Source organism: Phocoena sinus, chromosome 5, assembly GCF_008692025.1.
Source record: "Phocoena sinus isolate mPhoSin1 chromosome 5, mPhoSin1.pri, whole genome shotgun sequence".
Lineage (NCBI taxonomy): Eukaryota > Metazoa > Chordata > Mammalia > Artiodactyla > Phocoenidae > Phocoena > Phocoena sinus.
In genome coordinates, this window is record NC_045767.1 from 1,375,431 (window position 1) to 1,392,671 (window position 17,241).

Consider the following 17,241-nt stretch of genomic DNA (forward strand, 5'->3'; position numbering starts at 1 on the left):
TGCTGCACGCGGGCTTTCTCTAGTTGTGGCGAGCAGGGGCTACTCTTCGTTGCGGTGCGCAGGCTTCTCATTGCAGTGGCTTCTCTTGTTGCAAAGCACAAGCTCTAGGCACGTGGGCTTCAGCAGTTGTGGCACGTGTGCTCAGCAGTTGTGGAACATGGGCTTAGTTGCTCTGCGGCATGTGGGATCTTCCCAGACCAGGGATCGAACCCATGTCCCCTGTATTGGCAGGCGGATTCTTCACCCCTGTGCCACTAGGGAAGGCCCGGCTCTTTGTTGTTTGATGTTAACTTTCTTTACTACTTCCCCCAGCACCAACATTCCCCCTAAAACACTATCAATTGCTAGGTATGTAGTCCATACCCCAAAATTCTTACTCTTCATTATTGACTTCCATAACAATGGCAACAGATGCCTGAATATGAATAGACTGAAACGTTAAGCGTTACTGTATCTTAATCGACAAACTGCATTTATAACAGCTTTTGCACTATGTGTTAATACTTCTCAATTATTTCATCTCAATATAATTAATTATATCTCACTCACTTATAACCTACTCTGTAGAAGAGAAAAACATATTATTGGTCCAGACTTACAATTTAAAATAAAAACTGCTTTGCTAGTAAAAAAAAAAAACAAAAAAAACACACCTGGTATTCCAACCATTTCAGTCACACTTGTGAGCATTATGTCACTGCTTTTACTATTATATCATATGTCATAAACATATGTACACAGATCCACTGATCTGTCATGTAACAGTTTATACAATTCTACGGCGGTATAATACACATACTGTCAAGAACACTTCTCTTGTCCACCACAAATAAGCAAATACAGGTTCAATGACCTGAGAGCTAAGGGTTTAGAAATGGGCACTATGAAAGAGCCCATCTCTTGTGAAGTTACTTAAACAGCTGAACCAGATTCTAAGGGAACGTTTGGCAGAAATGCCTGAAACAACGAAGAGAGTGTCACATTTTCAAAGCAGTAAGGGCTAAGAGAATATAAAATTTACTGAGCAGAAGCTCAGTCATCACTGAATGAGAGTAAAACAAGGGGAAGCTGGACTGCTTGTAGGCAGGAACTTCCCTACACAATAAAAAGTTCTATAGAAAAACTCTGCTACATTTCGTTTTGTGAAAATTAATAAGGAGAAGGCTCACTAAAATGGAGTTGGCAGGCCAGAAGGGGGAGCTCTCATGCAGTACCACTCAAAGTCAGCAGGAGGAAGAATCAACAGGAAAGAATCATCAATTACAGGTCCCCACAGGAAAAGACGTACAGGGCATCTCCTACAAGAAATCCACTTCCCCAGCGACTCAGCCGGAAACTACCAGCACTTTGAACTCTCACTTTTCTCCAATGGACTTTGATTCAAAACAACCCCTGCCAACATCCACCTTTTTCTCTATAAAATAATGTTCCTCTCCTTTGTTAGACTTGCCTTTGGCCTTTGTATAGCATGCTTGTCCCAAATTGCAATTCTCTGCTATTCTCGAGTAAACCCACTTTTGCTGGTAAAATAACTCTTTCATTTTTAAGGTCAATGATTTTCAAAACTTAGTCTTAAGAATAATTAAGACTCAAGGTAACAAAAAGTATGAAGGTTCATAAAAATTACTCACTCTTTTCACTCTCTGTCCAATTCTTAGACTCCACTAAATCACCTGAATGCATAGCAGACATAATCTTCTGAGCAACACTGGAGAGTGGTATCTTACAGAGGTCAAAGCCTAAAAATGCCTCGTAACCTTCCATTTTCATAAAATCCTAAACATAAGATAAACATAATACCCATATATTAATTTTGAGACTTCAAAATAAGAAACAAGTCATGTAAAAATTTTTACATAGACATTCATAAAAATTACTGTATTCACCACTACAAGAAATAGGTATTGATTGTCCCCATAATACAGATAAGATAGTAAGAAAAAAGTGAAACATTTAGAGGCTCAACTGGGTATTATGGTAAATAGACAAAAAGTAAAGAACATATCTCCAATCTTGAAGCAAGCAAACTACTCAAATATTTCCTACTTCCTGAGGTTTGAAACAAATGGCTATTATAATCTTCAAACATCCAGATCTAGTAACATAAAAATTATTTTTAACTGACTTGGGTTATTATGACAGACACGTAACCTAACATCCTTTCACTTGCACCGCTGGGCTGTACTGGTCCCCTGGGCTGAGCAGGTGAAGGTCTAGAAGGGACAGTACAAATCATCGAGTAGCTGGTAACACATCTAATGTATGTGGCACTAATCTAAACAGAATTTGCTATTCCATGAACCAGAAAACCAGGTGACATTTTCCCACATTACTGGAGAGGAGAAAAATTTCAAGTAAATTCTCAATTCCAAGGTAGGGCAGAGGGAAAAACAGGAACAAACAAAGGTGACCTGTGAGGAGTTAATAACAAAATCTTAGGCAAAACTTATTGCTACAAATTTTTCAAGCATATTAAGATCTACTTAACAAATACAAAATTTGAAAAATGTACAAATACAATAATTAGCAAATTCAAAATTGTCAAGGCCCATATGTCATCTGAGCATACCCATTTTCTGATGGTTATAGCTAAAAAACTCCATAAACATCCCCTAAAATGTGAAGTTTTTAGACAGGCATTCCACATTACAAGCAGGTAATACATTTTTGGAGCAGTAATATTTCTTGAAAGTAGTGTCTAAATCTTTTCTCCATAAAGCTTACTTAGTATGTAACAGAGGTCACATATAAACTAGGCACTCAAGAATCATTTGATGTAATAACTGATAAATAAGCTACTTCAAATTATTTTACCTCAACTCTTAAAATAATTTCTAATTGTCCAGATACTACACTTGTATCCCAACCAACAGAATCCAACACTTAGGTATTTTCACTCCTAAGAAATTGATTAAAATAGTGTTATACATCATCTCAGCAACCACTTCCATGGAATTTTGAAATTTCATTTTGAAAGACATTCATTATATGTAAGTCAGACTGAAGTCAAAGCACTGCTGAGATCTGTCCTGCAGATATGTTGAATCCCTAGGACCCAACCGCTAAAATGAGCAATGGCCAATGGAGACTTGACATTCTTTGTGGTACAAGCAGGAACATTAAAATTTAAGTCTCGAAGTCTACAGCAGGGAATTATGGGTGAATACAGTTTGAGTGGCAGAATTTTACTTCATAGACAAATATGAGGGAACTTAACTATTCCATTTATTAAGGTCTACAGCTTTAACAATGCTGATTCAAAGTCCTACAAATTTTTAAAATATTTAACAGCAGAAATTTCTATCTCTAAAAAAAAACAAAAATGAGATACAATTAACTCTGTAAAAAATATCTGCATTATATAATAATGCTTTTTCCCTGTAACTTAAAAGTTACCAGGACTAAGTGCCACCAAGCAAACGTTCAAGTCATAAAAAGCACTGGGACTTTGAACAAACATATAATAAACCAAATTGATATAATACTTGAATTCATTAAATGAAATGTTCCATTGACCTCGAATTTAAAATTTTCAGTGTTTATTAGCTATATTCTCCTCCTAATATATAAAATATTAAAATACAGCACGTGCAGTAAAGATTTCATTTTCAATCTTCAAGACCAACAGCCTTAATCTTTGACCGGTTTTCTAAATTCTCCACAATATCTTTCAGATAATCTTCATCTTTAAAAAAATATACATATAATTCTCTTTCCATTTGATGCAGTTTATCAGATGCCAAAATTTTTCTTTTTGTCTTCACATCAGCAAGAATATCAGTAAGAAGATGATTTAGCTTATTTAGCTGAGATTCAACTTGATGAAACTGCTCCATTAACTCCTAAAAGGAAAACAGTAATGTTTTTAATTCAAGAGCTCTATTCATACTACCAATTATAAATTTAAAATGTAATTTACACAAGAAGAATCTAAATGATATAATGATTATTCCCACAATCTCAATAATAAATGAACCTCAATTAAAAATCCATAGCAGGGGGTACCTTCCCTGGTTGTCCAGTGGTTAAGACCCCGAGCTTCCACTGCAGCGGGGGGTGGTTCCATCCCTGGTCGGGGAATTAAGATCCCACATGCCGCGGGCCCCGGGCAAAAAAAAAAAATCCATAGCAGGATTAATAAAAAGTCTATGTATTGATAAGACCCACTGCAACCACTTCCTATAGGCAATTTTAACTGATTCAAAGCAAACTCCTACTCCCTGAAGAGTACTTGATATGTAAACTGTTCTGCATATTCATACATTCAAATATTACTGAATGCCCACCACGCACCAAGCACTGTTTTAGAGTCTACGAATAGAAGAATGAGCACCATTTCCTTCCTGGAACTTACGTTCTGCTTGTTTTAGCCTAAGCTGTTTACTCTAGACATCACAGGTTCTGAGAAAACCTTGAAATGAAGCAATTACCAATATAAAAGAATTACCTTAACAAAAATCTCATTTTTCTTTTTTCACATTGTTACAGAAGATGGAACTATATGTGACATTCAACAATCCTGACTTACCATGTAATTCTTCTCAAAAACCTAGACATGCTGGACCCTTCACAGTTAATAATTGAAATTCTTCACTTCTTAACATTAAAAGCAGTTTATTAACAAGTTTCCATGGCCTTCTAGTCATGTATTCTACTCCTATAATTTTTCAGCCAGTATTACCAAAGAGGTTCTCAGAAAATCTGTAGCTGTAACTACACCTCAACCTCCCACAGCCTCTCAGCATGGTCCACAGCATGGTAATCACCTGGGGGAGTTTGTTAAGAATAGTTTCCTGCACCTCATTCCACACTAAATCACTCTGCAACAGGGCCAGAAGCTACATTTCAACAGGCTCCTTGGTGATTCTAACGTACAAGTTCATGAATAACAGCTTCACACCTGTCATAAATGCCAGTTCCAGAGAGTATTTCTTAAACTAACTACATTAAAAAAAAAAAAAAAATCAAGTAATATCCACATTAAGCAGTCTCTCTTTGAGGAAAACTCTGTAAACTTGAATACAATCAGAAACATCTAACCTTTAGTTTCAATACTAAAGATCTTAACAGTTACTAAAATAATACTCCTACAAATACTGAAAAATGTTCAACTGCATTAATAAAAATGCAAGTTAAAATTCATACGGATGACACTTTATACCTGACTGGGATAGGGGAAAACACTAAATAATGATACCCAATGACATTATAGTGAAATCACCATATTTTAGTGATTCTAGGACGGAATCTTTCACACGTTAATATAACTGAAATCAACATGCACTGGACAATCAAGAGCATCATGTAACTGTTAGTGACCAGACACTCATTAGAAGCACTTTATCACCAATAGTTTATTTTTTGCCATGCCACAGGGCTTGCAGGATCTTAGTTCTCCCAGCCAGGGACTGAACCTGCGCCGCCTGAAGTGGAAGCGCCGAGTCCTAACCACTGGACCGCCAAGGAATTCCCTCACCGACATTTTTTTTTTTTATGGTAAGAACACATAACATGAGCTCTCCCCTCTTAAATTCAGGAGTACGATACGGTATTGTTAACTACAGGCTCAGTGTTGTATAGCAGATGGCTAGAACTTGTTCATTTTGCATAACTGAAACTTTAGACCTGTTGATCAACAACTTCCCATCTGGCAACCACCATTCTACTCTGTGCTTCTAATAAATCTACTTTAGATGCTCATAGAAGTGGAATCATGCACTATTTCTTCGTGACTGGCTTATTTCACTTAGCATAATCTCCTCAAGGTTCACCCATGTTGTGGCATCTTGCAGTTCTCTTTTTCTAAGGCTGAATAATATTCCATTGTATGCGTATACTATATTTTCTTTATCCATTCCTCCACTGATGGACTTTTAGGTTGTTTCCACAGCTTAGCTATTATGAGTAAGTGTTGCGATGACCATATGAGTGCAGACCTCTCTTTAATATCCTGTTTTCATTTCCTTTGGATATATACCCAGAAGTAGGATTACAGGATTATAACAGTAGTTCTATTTTAAAACTTTTTGAGGAAATTCCATACTGTTTTCCACAGCAGCTGCACCATTTTGCATGCCCACCAAAAATGTACAAGGGTTCCAACTTCCCCACATCCTCACCAATCCTAGTCTTTTGATTTTTGATAACAGTCATCCTAACAGGCATAAGGTGTTATCTCACTGTGGTTCTGATTTGCATTTCCCTGATAATTAGATAATCGAACATCTACTCATAAACCTGTTGGCCATCTGTATTTCTTCTTTGAGGAAATGTCTATTCCAGTCCTTAGCCCATTTTAAAATCAGGTTATTAAGTTTTCTGCTATCACCAACATTCTTGATGTATAGTGTGGAAAAATATTAGAAGTACTTTGAGTCAAGAAATAGCATAGAAGTGGACACTAAATGTGAAGCTTTAGAAACACCTTAACCATTTTAATTGGCTTTTCCCCTTTTAATGTATATTCAACAGTGATATGATAAAAACCTATGCGTACCCACACCTAAAAGGTATCTTCTAATAGGCATGAAATAAAAATTCTAAATAAGGAAATACTGTGTCAGTTTAACTGAAAAAGTTTTTTCTTTCTTAGAAATTCATGAAATTATGGTGTATCATATGATAAGTGGTGTCTAGCAGACATTTAATAGTGCTGGTGACATTGTAAGTAGGTACAACTCCTTTGAAAAGCAATATGGCAGTATCAAAGGCCAAAAAATAATGTGTATACCCAAGAAATCCAATAATTCTACTTCTAAGAGTTCATCCAAATGAATGTATCAAAAAAAAAAAAAAAAAGAAAGTATCCAATAACAAAAAGCTATATACACAAGATATACATGATCTCATTCAAGAGCAAACAAAAGAAAAAAATGAAGACTATCAAAATACTCCAAGATGGTGGACTGGTTACACAAATTATGACACAGTAATTAAATCAAGAGTATTATAAACTTTAAAAATTAAAATCGTTTAGCATGGAAATGTTTATTTCATAAGGCTAAGTATAAAGGAAGAACATGAAAGATACATTAAGTAAAGGAAAAAAGCATCCACCTTGCAAATACTAACCAAAAGAAAGATAGCATAGGAATATTAATATCAGACAAGAGAATATTAAGACAAAAAGCACAACACAGGGTCATTATATAATGCTCAATGGTTCAATTCACCGCAATTTAAGTCTACCAGAATATTTCACTGCGATTTTAAATTTGGATGTAACTTATAAAATAAACTCAAATATAAAGAAAAAACTGACAGAACTACAAGGAGAAATTTTCAAATCCACCATCATGGGATTTTTACATAATTGTTTAAAAGATCAAGAAGATAAAAATCACTAATAGGAGACTTTAAAAAACTAATCACAAATATCACTTCACATCCGTTAGGATGACTGTTACATATGTTTTAAAAAGGGAAAATAACAAGTGTAGGCGAGGACATGGAGAAACTGGAACCCTGGTGCAGCTGCTGTGGAAATGTTCGGCAGATCCTCAGAAAGTTAAACAGAGACTTACCACATGACTCAGCATCCACTCCTAGGTATATACCCAAAGGAATGAAAACAGGGACTCAAGTACTTGTACAACAATGTTCACAGCAGCATTATTCAAAAGAGCCAAAAGGTGTAAACACCCCAAGTGTCTATAAAACAGATGAACAGATAAAATGTGATGTATACACACAATGGAATACTCAGCCGCAAAAAGGAATAAAATTCTCACACCTCATGCAATATGGATGATACTTAAGGACATTAGGCTAAAATAAGCCAAACACAAAAGGACAAATATTATACAATTCTACTTACATGAAGTACCTAGAGTAGGCAAATTCATAGAGACAGAAGCTGGAATAGAGTTACCAGGGATGGGGGAAAGGAGGAATGGGGAGTTCATATTTAACAGGCACAGAGATTGGCCCATTTGGGATGAGGAAAAAGTTCTGGAAATGTATGGTGTCATGGTTGCACGACACTGTGAATGTATTTAATGTCACTGAATGGCACACTTTAAAGTGGTTAAAATTGTAAATTTTACACTTTGTGTATTTTACCACAGTAAAAAAATTATTTAAAAAAACTAATCATAAGCCTTCTTATTTCAAGAAAAGTAAGCTAGTTACTCAGAGCAATTCTTCTATAGGAAAAAATGTGAAAGGTGAAATGAAGTACTCAGTCAAACAAAACAAAAGCTTCCTAAAAGCAACAAAGAGGTAACAAGACATTAAAAGAAACTACAAGTCCATAAAACAATGCAGGTTGGTAAGGGAGCCCAGGAGGTGCTTTACTCAATTGCCAATCTTGGAAAATCAGAATCCATGATTCCTGGGAGAAAAATCAAAGTCCAAGGTCCACAGAAGGTGGGAAGTCAAACAGGAGACTCTTCATAATAAACTAAGGACTCAAAGGACACCAACAATCTTAAGATCAGGATGGCCAGAGGTGGAAGAGCCCTTGGTTAGAATTACAGCCCAGACAGGAGTCACCTGGGTCCTCCGAAAACAGAGTCTGAACCCAGTTTATGGTTCAGAAGTGGTGGTGCCCAAAATATCTAACAAAACATACATGAAGGCAGAAGGCATTTAAGGATCCTTTTGTTATCTCATAATGTAAGGGGGTCCCTTCACCAGAAAGATACTGATTTTAAAATTGTATGCCTCAATAAATGGTGATGGGACAATTTGGTTATTCATAGGGAAAAAATAAAAATAAAATGAGAACTCTACCTCTCATGTCATACATAAAAATAAACTCCTGGTGGATTAAAGAACTGAACTTGAACAGCATAACTTTAAGATAAAGGGGACTATCATTATGATGTTATGGGCAAACCTGAACAAGATATAAAAAAGGGCAAACTTTAAGAGTGATTAAATGACATGACATTAAAACATCAAAAAAAAAAAAGCCAAAAATAAACTAACAGGAAACAGTAAAAAAGAAAAAAGCCACAAATAGGGAGCAAATATACATAACACACATCACTGACAAAGGACTGGCATTTGAAATACATAAATAATTCCTACTGAAAGGGGGTTCAACCTCCCTAACCATCAGAGAAATGCAAATTACAATCTCAATGGGACGCTATTTTACATCTCTACAGAGTGAGAGAAAATTATAAATCAGACAGTGCTACGTGATGAAAAGGATGTGGATACATAGCATCTCTTAAACATCGCTGGTACAATATGATACAACCCCTTTAGAAATCAGTTTGATGTACACTGTAAAACTGAACCTGTTATCTAGCAATTCCACGCCTGTGTGTGGGGACAGCGAGTGATGTGTGAGTGTGAGTGTGAGTGTGTGTGTGTGTGTGTGTGTGTGTGTGTGTGTGTGTGTGGGCATGCATCTACAAGACATGCAACAAGACTATACATAGCTGTATGATCTACAATGGCAAAAACTGGAAATAATCTAAATGTCTGTCAACAGAACAGATAATTGTGGAATTTCACATAAGAGAATACTAACTATACAAAAGAGAAAACTATAAATGAGCTATAGCTTTACAAATATCAACATGGATGAATCTCAAAATCATATTAAGAAACAAGCAAGTTACTGAAGAATACATTAATACAATCTATATAAAATTCAGAAACATACAAATCTAAATAACACATGGTCTGTATTATAAACAAAAGAAAGAGAATGACAAAATTAAGCGTAGTAGTTACTCCTTGAAGAAGAGAGGGGAATGCTATTAGGAGGAGCACGCTATTACTAAGTGTACAGAGGATTTAGAGATGTAAGGGCAATCCTCTATTTACTAAGATAGGTGAAAAAAATACAGGGGTGGTTTTATTTTTCTTAATTCTTAGCATAAACATTATATATCCTTCTACATCTGAAATATTTCATAAATTTTTAAAATTCTGTGTACACTGATCAAAACGATCTGAAAAATATATTTATGTTTTTATATGAATAAAAATGAGATATGAAAATGTTATTAGGGCAATGGGATATGGAGTAATCTTTTCCTCATGTTAACATTTTCTTTAGCATCTTTTACAATGAACACTGTTTTTTATTTTTATTTAAAAAAATTTTTTTTGCAGTACACGGGCCCCTCACCGCTGTGGCCTCTCCCGTTGCGGAGCACAGGCTCCGGACGCGCATGCTCAGCGGCCATGGCCCACGGGCCCAGCCGCTCTGCGGCACGCGGGATCCTCCCGGACTGGGAGACAAACCCATGTCCCCCGCATCAGCAGGCAGACTCTCAACCACTGCGCCACCAGGGAAGCCCTGAACACTATTTTTTTAAGTATTTTTAATTACTATGGCAAACACCCACCTGATCACTAAGCAAAAGCTGATTTCCTCCTTGGTACAAAGCATCACAAAGCATGTCCACATCATTATTTAGTTTGGACAGAAAGAAAGAATGCTCTTGAGCAGATACTGCTAACTGCTCTTGTACCAAAGAAACGTCCTGTTTTAATTTCTCAGCCACTTCTTCCAGGTTTCCATGGGTTATAAACAATTCTTTTTTCTTATTCTCTCCTTCTAAAAGTTGATAAAGCCTAAAATGTGAAGATTAAAAATTATAGAAAAAAATTCTCAAGTCAGTACAGTTTTCAAAATTATAATCCACTATATATTGGGGCCTCTTTGGGGAAAGCTAACAACCTATAAATATTAATCCAACAACTAAAAACATTCCAACTAAAATACTACCTCATTACAGAAATATGTATTCTAATTACTGTATCTGAATCCGCAGTTTTCTCGTCTTCCAAGTTTTAGACAAAAAATTTTTTGACTTTAACTGCCATTAACCTACTTCAAACAAACGTTTCAGAGGTACCTCCCTAGAAACAATTCTTTCGCAGAACACAACTATGATGTAGTAGAAACAGCAATGAACTTGAAACAGAAGACCTAGATCTGAGTCCTGGCTGCCATGTAAGACCTAAGTCAAGTCAACCTCTGAGACTTAATTTTCACATCGTAATACCTACCTGATTTTAAAGGACTGTGGTAAACTTAAAAGAGAAAAAATGAAAATATAAACAACGTAAAATGTTTAAAAACGTAAACAGTAAAGAGCCACGTAAATAGTAATAGTAAACTTGCTACTCCAGTCATGTCCATATTTGCTCAACAAATTAAATTCCTAATGAACCATGAGGTCACTTTAACACTTCAAACATTAATGGCAGAAATATCCTACAAGTCTAACGGAAAAATGTGAGGCAGCACCTTCTACATATTTAAGACAAAAAGTGTCTGCTCTTTTTCTTAGAATTTTTCTTAAATGTATTATCTTAATTATTTTAACAAGTTGCAACAGGTTTCCTAAAACAGGTTCAAGCCTAAGGCTAATTCTGTTCTTGTGGAATGTCACTACACAATTCCAGGGGGCACCATTTACACAGAATCATGAGGTCAATGCCACCTCTGAAAGTGTGCAGTGAGGCAGCCCTATCCCTGCCCTTCATTTCCTTAATAAGAACACAAAGTATTAGATGATTTTCTTCTAGCCTAGAGAAAAATCAGCAGTAGGATCGAGATTTTTGAGTCCTTTGACTACGTTAGCCCTCCAATTTCAGTATCCCCATACCATCAATTGCTTAGACATCCAGAAAAGACTGGAAGCTAGCACTCATTCTTGCTGATTCACCTTGACTAGACGCAAAAATGAAGTCTTCTCTCCTCTCTACTGCTGCCTTCTCCACATGAAGTCAATTCTCTGCTCTGCAATACTTGCTATACACCCAGCTGTATTCAAACTTCCTGCTGTAAGTTAAACTCCTGCCCCAGATCTGAAAACATCTATCAATAAATAGTGCCTAAACATGAATAAAGACCTTGTATTGTATATTTTCAATCCTCCAACCCATCTACCTCACCTCTAAACCAGCTACTTCCAGATTTAACATAAATGAAAAAGAGAGCAAGAATTAAAAAGGAAAAAGAAACATATAAGAATATAACAGAAAGGTGGAAGGAAAGAATACAAAGGCCAAAAACGGAGTGCAAAGAATTCTTTAAACGTCCACAATTTTAGTTCAAACTCTAGTATTTTACAAAAACGAATGGAAAAATAATTACTCACTAAAGAAACAATGAAGCCTACCTATGAGTAGAATAATCCTTGGTATCAATGGTATTCCTTGGATTTATCTGCTGAGATACAGATGGGTCTGTCAGCATTTCTAATTGGTGGTGGAGCATCAAATTACTTTGACTAAGTTCTTGAACCAAGTTTTCAAGCTGACGATATATGTCCAAATGCCTTCTCAATTCAATTTCATAAGATAATTGTACAAGTTCAAATGATGCCTTTTGCTTTATCAACTGATTTAAAACTAACTCTTGTCTTGCTGTGTAATAGTCTTGTTTAGCAATCTGCAGGTCGAAATCTCCCTTTACAACTGGCATATTCAATAACTGGGCATTCTCTCTTACCACAGCAGGCAAAATTTTGTCTTTTATATGAGTGATTTGTTCTTCAAGTTTCAGAATCTCACTGTTCAAGCTAGAAATTTTGGCATCCAAAATATCTTTGCCAAGAACCTACACAAAGAAAACAATTACATTTCAAACTGTAAGTATAAAGTTGAAATAGCTTTAAAATTATTTTCACTTTCCATTTTAGGTTATCAGATAACATACTCACTAATAACTTATTTCATATTAGCAGAAGCCAAAATCACAGTTTAAAAAAGCAAAGTGTAGACTAAGCCAAGGGTAAAGCCATTATGAATTGCTAACTTTTAATGCTATGACTACCATGTAAAATACTAGACACAGTAATGGACATCTTGTCATGTTTGTCTTAATAAAAATCACACTACTCACCGAATGCTTATGTATACTATTTAAGTTTTTCTTAAAATTAAAATAATCTCAGTACCTATTCTCCCAGCCTGCCTGTTGATTTCAGCACTTCTACAGAATAACAGGACTTCACACATCATTCCAAAGTTTGTGTCAGTTATAGGTATTCAGCTTCAGAAAAGCTGTTATTTTTACTCAACTATCTAGTGGTTACATTACCAAGAAAGCAAGCTTCCCAAGAGTGCAGACGGCTAACTAGAATACATCTGTACATTCTTAGGAGAGAATCAGGGCTTCAACCCACTGAACCGGGTCCCTAACTTCATTAGCACCATCCTCTGGTCAGCGCAAACAAGGCAGAAAACCCGCAACACAGCAATAAGGCTCTTTACCCATTCATCATAAAAAAGGAAATGTCGGGGTCATCTGTATCCGAACCAACACAGAACGCAAAAGTACTTTTGTTTAAAATGAACTAGATAATGTGGTCGGGTTATAATTACTGTTCCTGCCCTCGGCTAATATGAAGATCTATTTGTACGAAACAATGACACAGATCACAACTAAACACTGAACGAACGGAAAACAAGAGACTGTGATTCCTTATTATATCCCCATTTCTAAAGACTTTACTATCAGTATTACTCCATTGGCAGCAACAATTTCAATATGAATCCAGTCCCATTTCTCATGTTTACCTTGCTAGTGAGGCTATGAAGATTCTCCTCTGCCCATTTCACACTTGACTTCAGGCTCAAATTTCTTGCTTTCAAGTGAATTAACTGATGTTGAGCACAAATATAAGCCAGCTGCAGCCTAGCCATCTCTAGTCGTCTCTCCTCAAGAACTTCTTGATTCTCACAAATAGAGGATGCGTGTATATCTAAAAGTTGAAAATTTTCTTCGTTTGAACTTTCAACTACTTCATGTACACCTTGAAAGAACTGTTTTTTGGTATATAAGGTTAATGCTGCTGTGCTTTGCTCTTCTTGGCTTAGATATTTTTCCAATGAAAATTGAGATAAAAACACCAGTGGATCTGTCCCCTGACCCAAATTCGAATGTCTGAAGAACACCAGTAATTTTGCAACTCCATCAGTAAGAGCGTGAAGCTCGTTACTGATCTTAGTATTGGTAGCATTTAGAATTCGCTGACTCTGCTTCAGCTTCTTATTGGCTGCTCCTTCTTTAGCATTTAACCTCAGAGACTTGTGGCTAGTTACTGAAGCCATCAACTGGCATTTATTACGTCGCTGAATTTTCAGGGTCTTTAATTTCTGCAGAGTTTGAACCTCATCCTCTAATTTCTCCAGCTCTTTGTCATTCAGGGTAGGTGTCTTCAAATCAGAAGTTTTACAGGTATTAAGAACTTCATCCAACGCTGCTCCTTCTAGGATGGGCTTGCCTGATTTCTGAAGAATGCTAAAAGCTTCCAATTCCTCTTCAGATAATACGTTCCGTTCACTCACATTCCCACAAAACCACTTCAAAAATGATTCATTTTCAACAGTCTCAAACAACCAGTCAAAATCTTCCCCATTAAGAGTACCAGCTTTGGGATAATCAATTTTTTTTAACGTTTCCACAAACTCCTTTCCACAACTCATGGTTTAACTACCCAAATTTTTTGTAACTGATAAGCCTTTAGAGTGTTGATATTTAGAAAATGAATCCAAATACATACAAAACTAATTTTATGTTAAGTCCACAGAGAAGGGGGAAATATATTTTTAGACTCTATAATAATTTCTCCTGGGGGGGGAAAAAAAACAAGTGTTAGACCACAAATAGGGCGACTATATCTTTGAAAGGATGATACGGCTAAACACTACAAGATACAGTTGTAGCTGGAAAGTCTGATGAAGATAAACAATTAGGGTATTACTTAGAACAATGCAACAGTGATGAAAACCTAATGAACAAGGAAATCCTATTTTTTCCAAAGATAACACGGTTTAAAATACGTTGTATTTTAGAGAGCAGCAGTTCAGTTTTTAATTCAAAATACATGGATGTAAATATATCCAAGCCATCACGCGGCTAAGCAGCCTCCTTTCCCTGTCCTTCCTGAGAAAATAGAAATAAATATGGTAAGATTTTTTACGAAGAGTCAACTAAATATTTACCTGAATAACTCAGTCAGCATCCGCACTCACGCAAGAACCAGTCAGATACGACGATCCTAGTGCAGAGAAAACCAGGCTTAAGGTTTAGGAACCACCCCCGACTCGAGAAGAGCCAAAGGACTGAGCAGTCGTTCAATAAAGGTACTTCAGGCATTTATTATTTTCAGCACAGGGACCACCTGTCCACGCTGCGAACTCCAAGGACGGAAACAGGAGGCACAGAGGAGGGCCCCAGTGACACATCTGCGGCACTCGGTGATTTGGGGTGATGCATTCAGCGATGACTGGTACGCGCGTCAATAAACCACTCGTCCACAGAGGCCGCCGAATCGGCGCCAAGGCAAACTGCACAAACCTCAGGCGGGTGCCTGGCCGGCCTGCGGGGCTCAGGTACGCCCCCCCCCCCGCGTCCTAGCGGCGCCTCAGGGTCGGGCCTAGACGGGCGGGGCCCCGGGCGCCCCCCCCCACCGCCCGCACTGGAGCTCCCCGTTTCCGGCCGCGCCCCTCGCCCCTCACTCGCGCCCCCGGGCCCCCCCCCGCACCGGAGGGAGCCCCCAGTGTCCCGCCGCTCTCCTCAACCCTCCGGGCGCCGCCCCCCGACCGCACTGGAGCCGCCAAGCTCCGGACGCTCCCCTCGCCCACCCGGCCCCCACTCGCACCCCCGGGCCCTCGCCCTGCGAACAGCGACTGCGCCGCGCGGGCAAGTACCTGCGCGCCCGAAGGACGTCCCCAGGGACGCCCGGAAGAAAGACGCAGCCCGCTGACCCGCGCCGCTCGCACAGCCCCACCTCCCGCCTGATAGAACCGCGAGGCGGCCGCCACATACCTCAGAAAGCTCGGCTCGTGGCCCTCAACAGCCCGCCGCCACGCCTCGCACGGCCTCACGGGAACGCCGCCCCTCGCGCGCGCGCGCGCGCAGAAGACCGAGGCCGGGTCGCGGGGCGACCTTCTGCACAGGCGCAGGGTCGGAAGAGGCGGGGCTGGACGGGGCGGGCCCCCGGCCTGACGTCTACCAGCAGGGAGCGAGCTGATTGACTCCCTGCCTCAGGGGCGGGGCCGGGGCGCGCGAGGGGGAGGGGTGGGGTGAGGTCTTGGGGTCGCCTAGGCGGGAGGTCCGGCCTCGCACAGTCGCTGCGCCTGCACGCAGTACCCCGTTTGCATCCTCCGAGGAGCCGGCTTTCAGCCGCAGCCTCGTTGGGTCGGGAGCGCGCACCGGAGCCAGCCCCGCCCCGCCCTGCCCTGCCCTGCCCTGCCGGCCGCCCTGTGACCGGGCATCCTCGGCCCCGTGGCCTCTGTGTCCCGTCCTCCCCGGCCGCGGGGCCGCGCTCCACTCCGGAGTGCGCGTGGACGAGCTCGCGGAGCGGACTTACTCGCCTCACAGCCTTTCACGATGAACGCTGTTTTGCAGGAGCGCTTAGTTACCAAGCCCTCACCTGACAATCCCATTTTCCACATACGACTTTTAAATAAAAGTTGAAACTATAACTCGTATAGACATACAGTGGATATGTGTCGGGATGGAGACGGTTTCTAAGGAGGATGCCGGAAACGGAAGATGTGTGGTCAGCGAAAGGAGCAGTGCTCAAATAAGATTGCCGAGTTTGATGCAAATCTGGTTGACGCCCTACCGTCCAATGAAACCAGACTTTTGGGGGTTATCATTTGTATTGGGCAGAATTCATTTGCATCTCTACCAGACCCAAATCATTTTTAAGTTACCAATCTTCTACAAATTAACATCTAAATGTGCAAGGTTGGGGCCCTGGTCATTACGACATAGTCAATACCCCCCCACCCACCCCCAGCATCAAATGGCCCTAAGGTGGCTTGTTAGACAATGTCCTTGTCTAGTGCGACATCGTAAGGGCAAAAGTCTTTCCGGATAATTTTTCTTAGTATTTTTAAGAAGAGAAAGAATAATGTTCTGGGGCAGATACCATGAAATTAATCTTGACTTGCACATATTTATTAATTCGTTTTACTTTTTTAATCCTCCTCTTCCAAAAGACGATAAAGCCTAAAATGATCGGGAAAACAAACATTACAGGAGAAAAAATTCACAGAGCAGTGCCCGGCCTGAAAGCAGAGGCCTGGGCCCGGGCGGGCGGGGAACGGTCCTGTCGGTGTGAGGTGGGAGGCTGGGTTAGAGCCCCGGGACCGGGAAGACTCACTCCTTTGCCCAGCCGTGGGGATGGGGATGGGATGGGGGCGAGCTGCGGGGAGAGGCACCGAGCAGCTTTCTGCGGAGGAAGGGCAGGCTGTGGAGGCAGCGCCTTCAAGAAATTCTGCTGAGGAGGCAAAGACTGAGGGAGAGAG

General features: G+C 39.5%; 1 protein-coding gene across 5 annotated transcripts; it reads right to left on the minus strand.

Moving 5' to 3' along the window:
* Positions 1-200: 200 nt before the first annotated feature.
* On the minus strand, positions 201-15,885 carry HAUS3 (HAUS augmin like complex subunit 3). Of its 5 annotated transcripts, none has more exons than XM_032632767.1 (6): positions 15,752-15,885; positions 14,926-14,981; positions 13,498-14,551; positions 12,096-12,535; positions 10,311-10,539; positions 2,415-3,842 (listed from the first exon to the last, which is right to left on the minus strand). In XM_032632767.1, exons 3-6 carry the CDS (start codon positions 14,404-14,406, stop codon positions 3,609-3,611), a joined length of 1,812 nt encoding a protein of 603 aa, XP_032488658.1. In that variant the 5' UTR covers positions 14,407-14,551; positions 14,926-14,981; positions 15,752-15,885; the 3' UTR covers positions 2,415-3,608. The 5 variants fall into 5 exon arrangements, 4 of the variants coding, with proteins under 4 accessions (XP_032488658.1, XP_032488661.1, XP_032488659.1 ...); XM_032632770.1 differs by lacking the exon at positions 15,752-15,885 and adding an exon at positions 15,634-15,707; XM_032632768.1 differs by lacking the exon at positions 15,752-15,885 and adding an exon at positions 15,105-15,286.
* Positions 15,886-17,241: the final 1,356 nt, after the last annotated feature.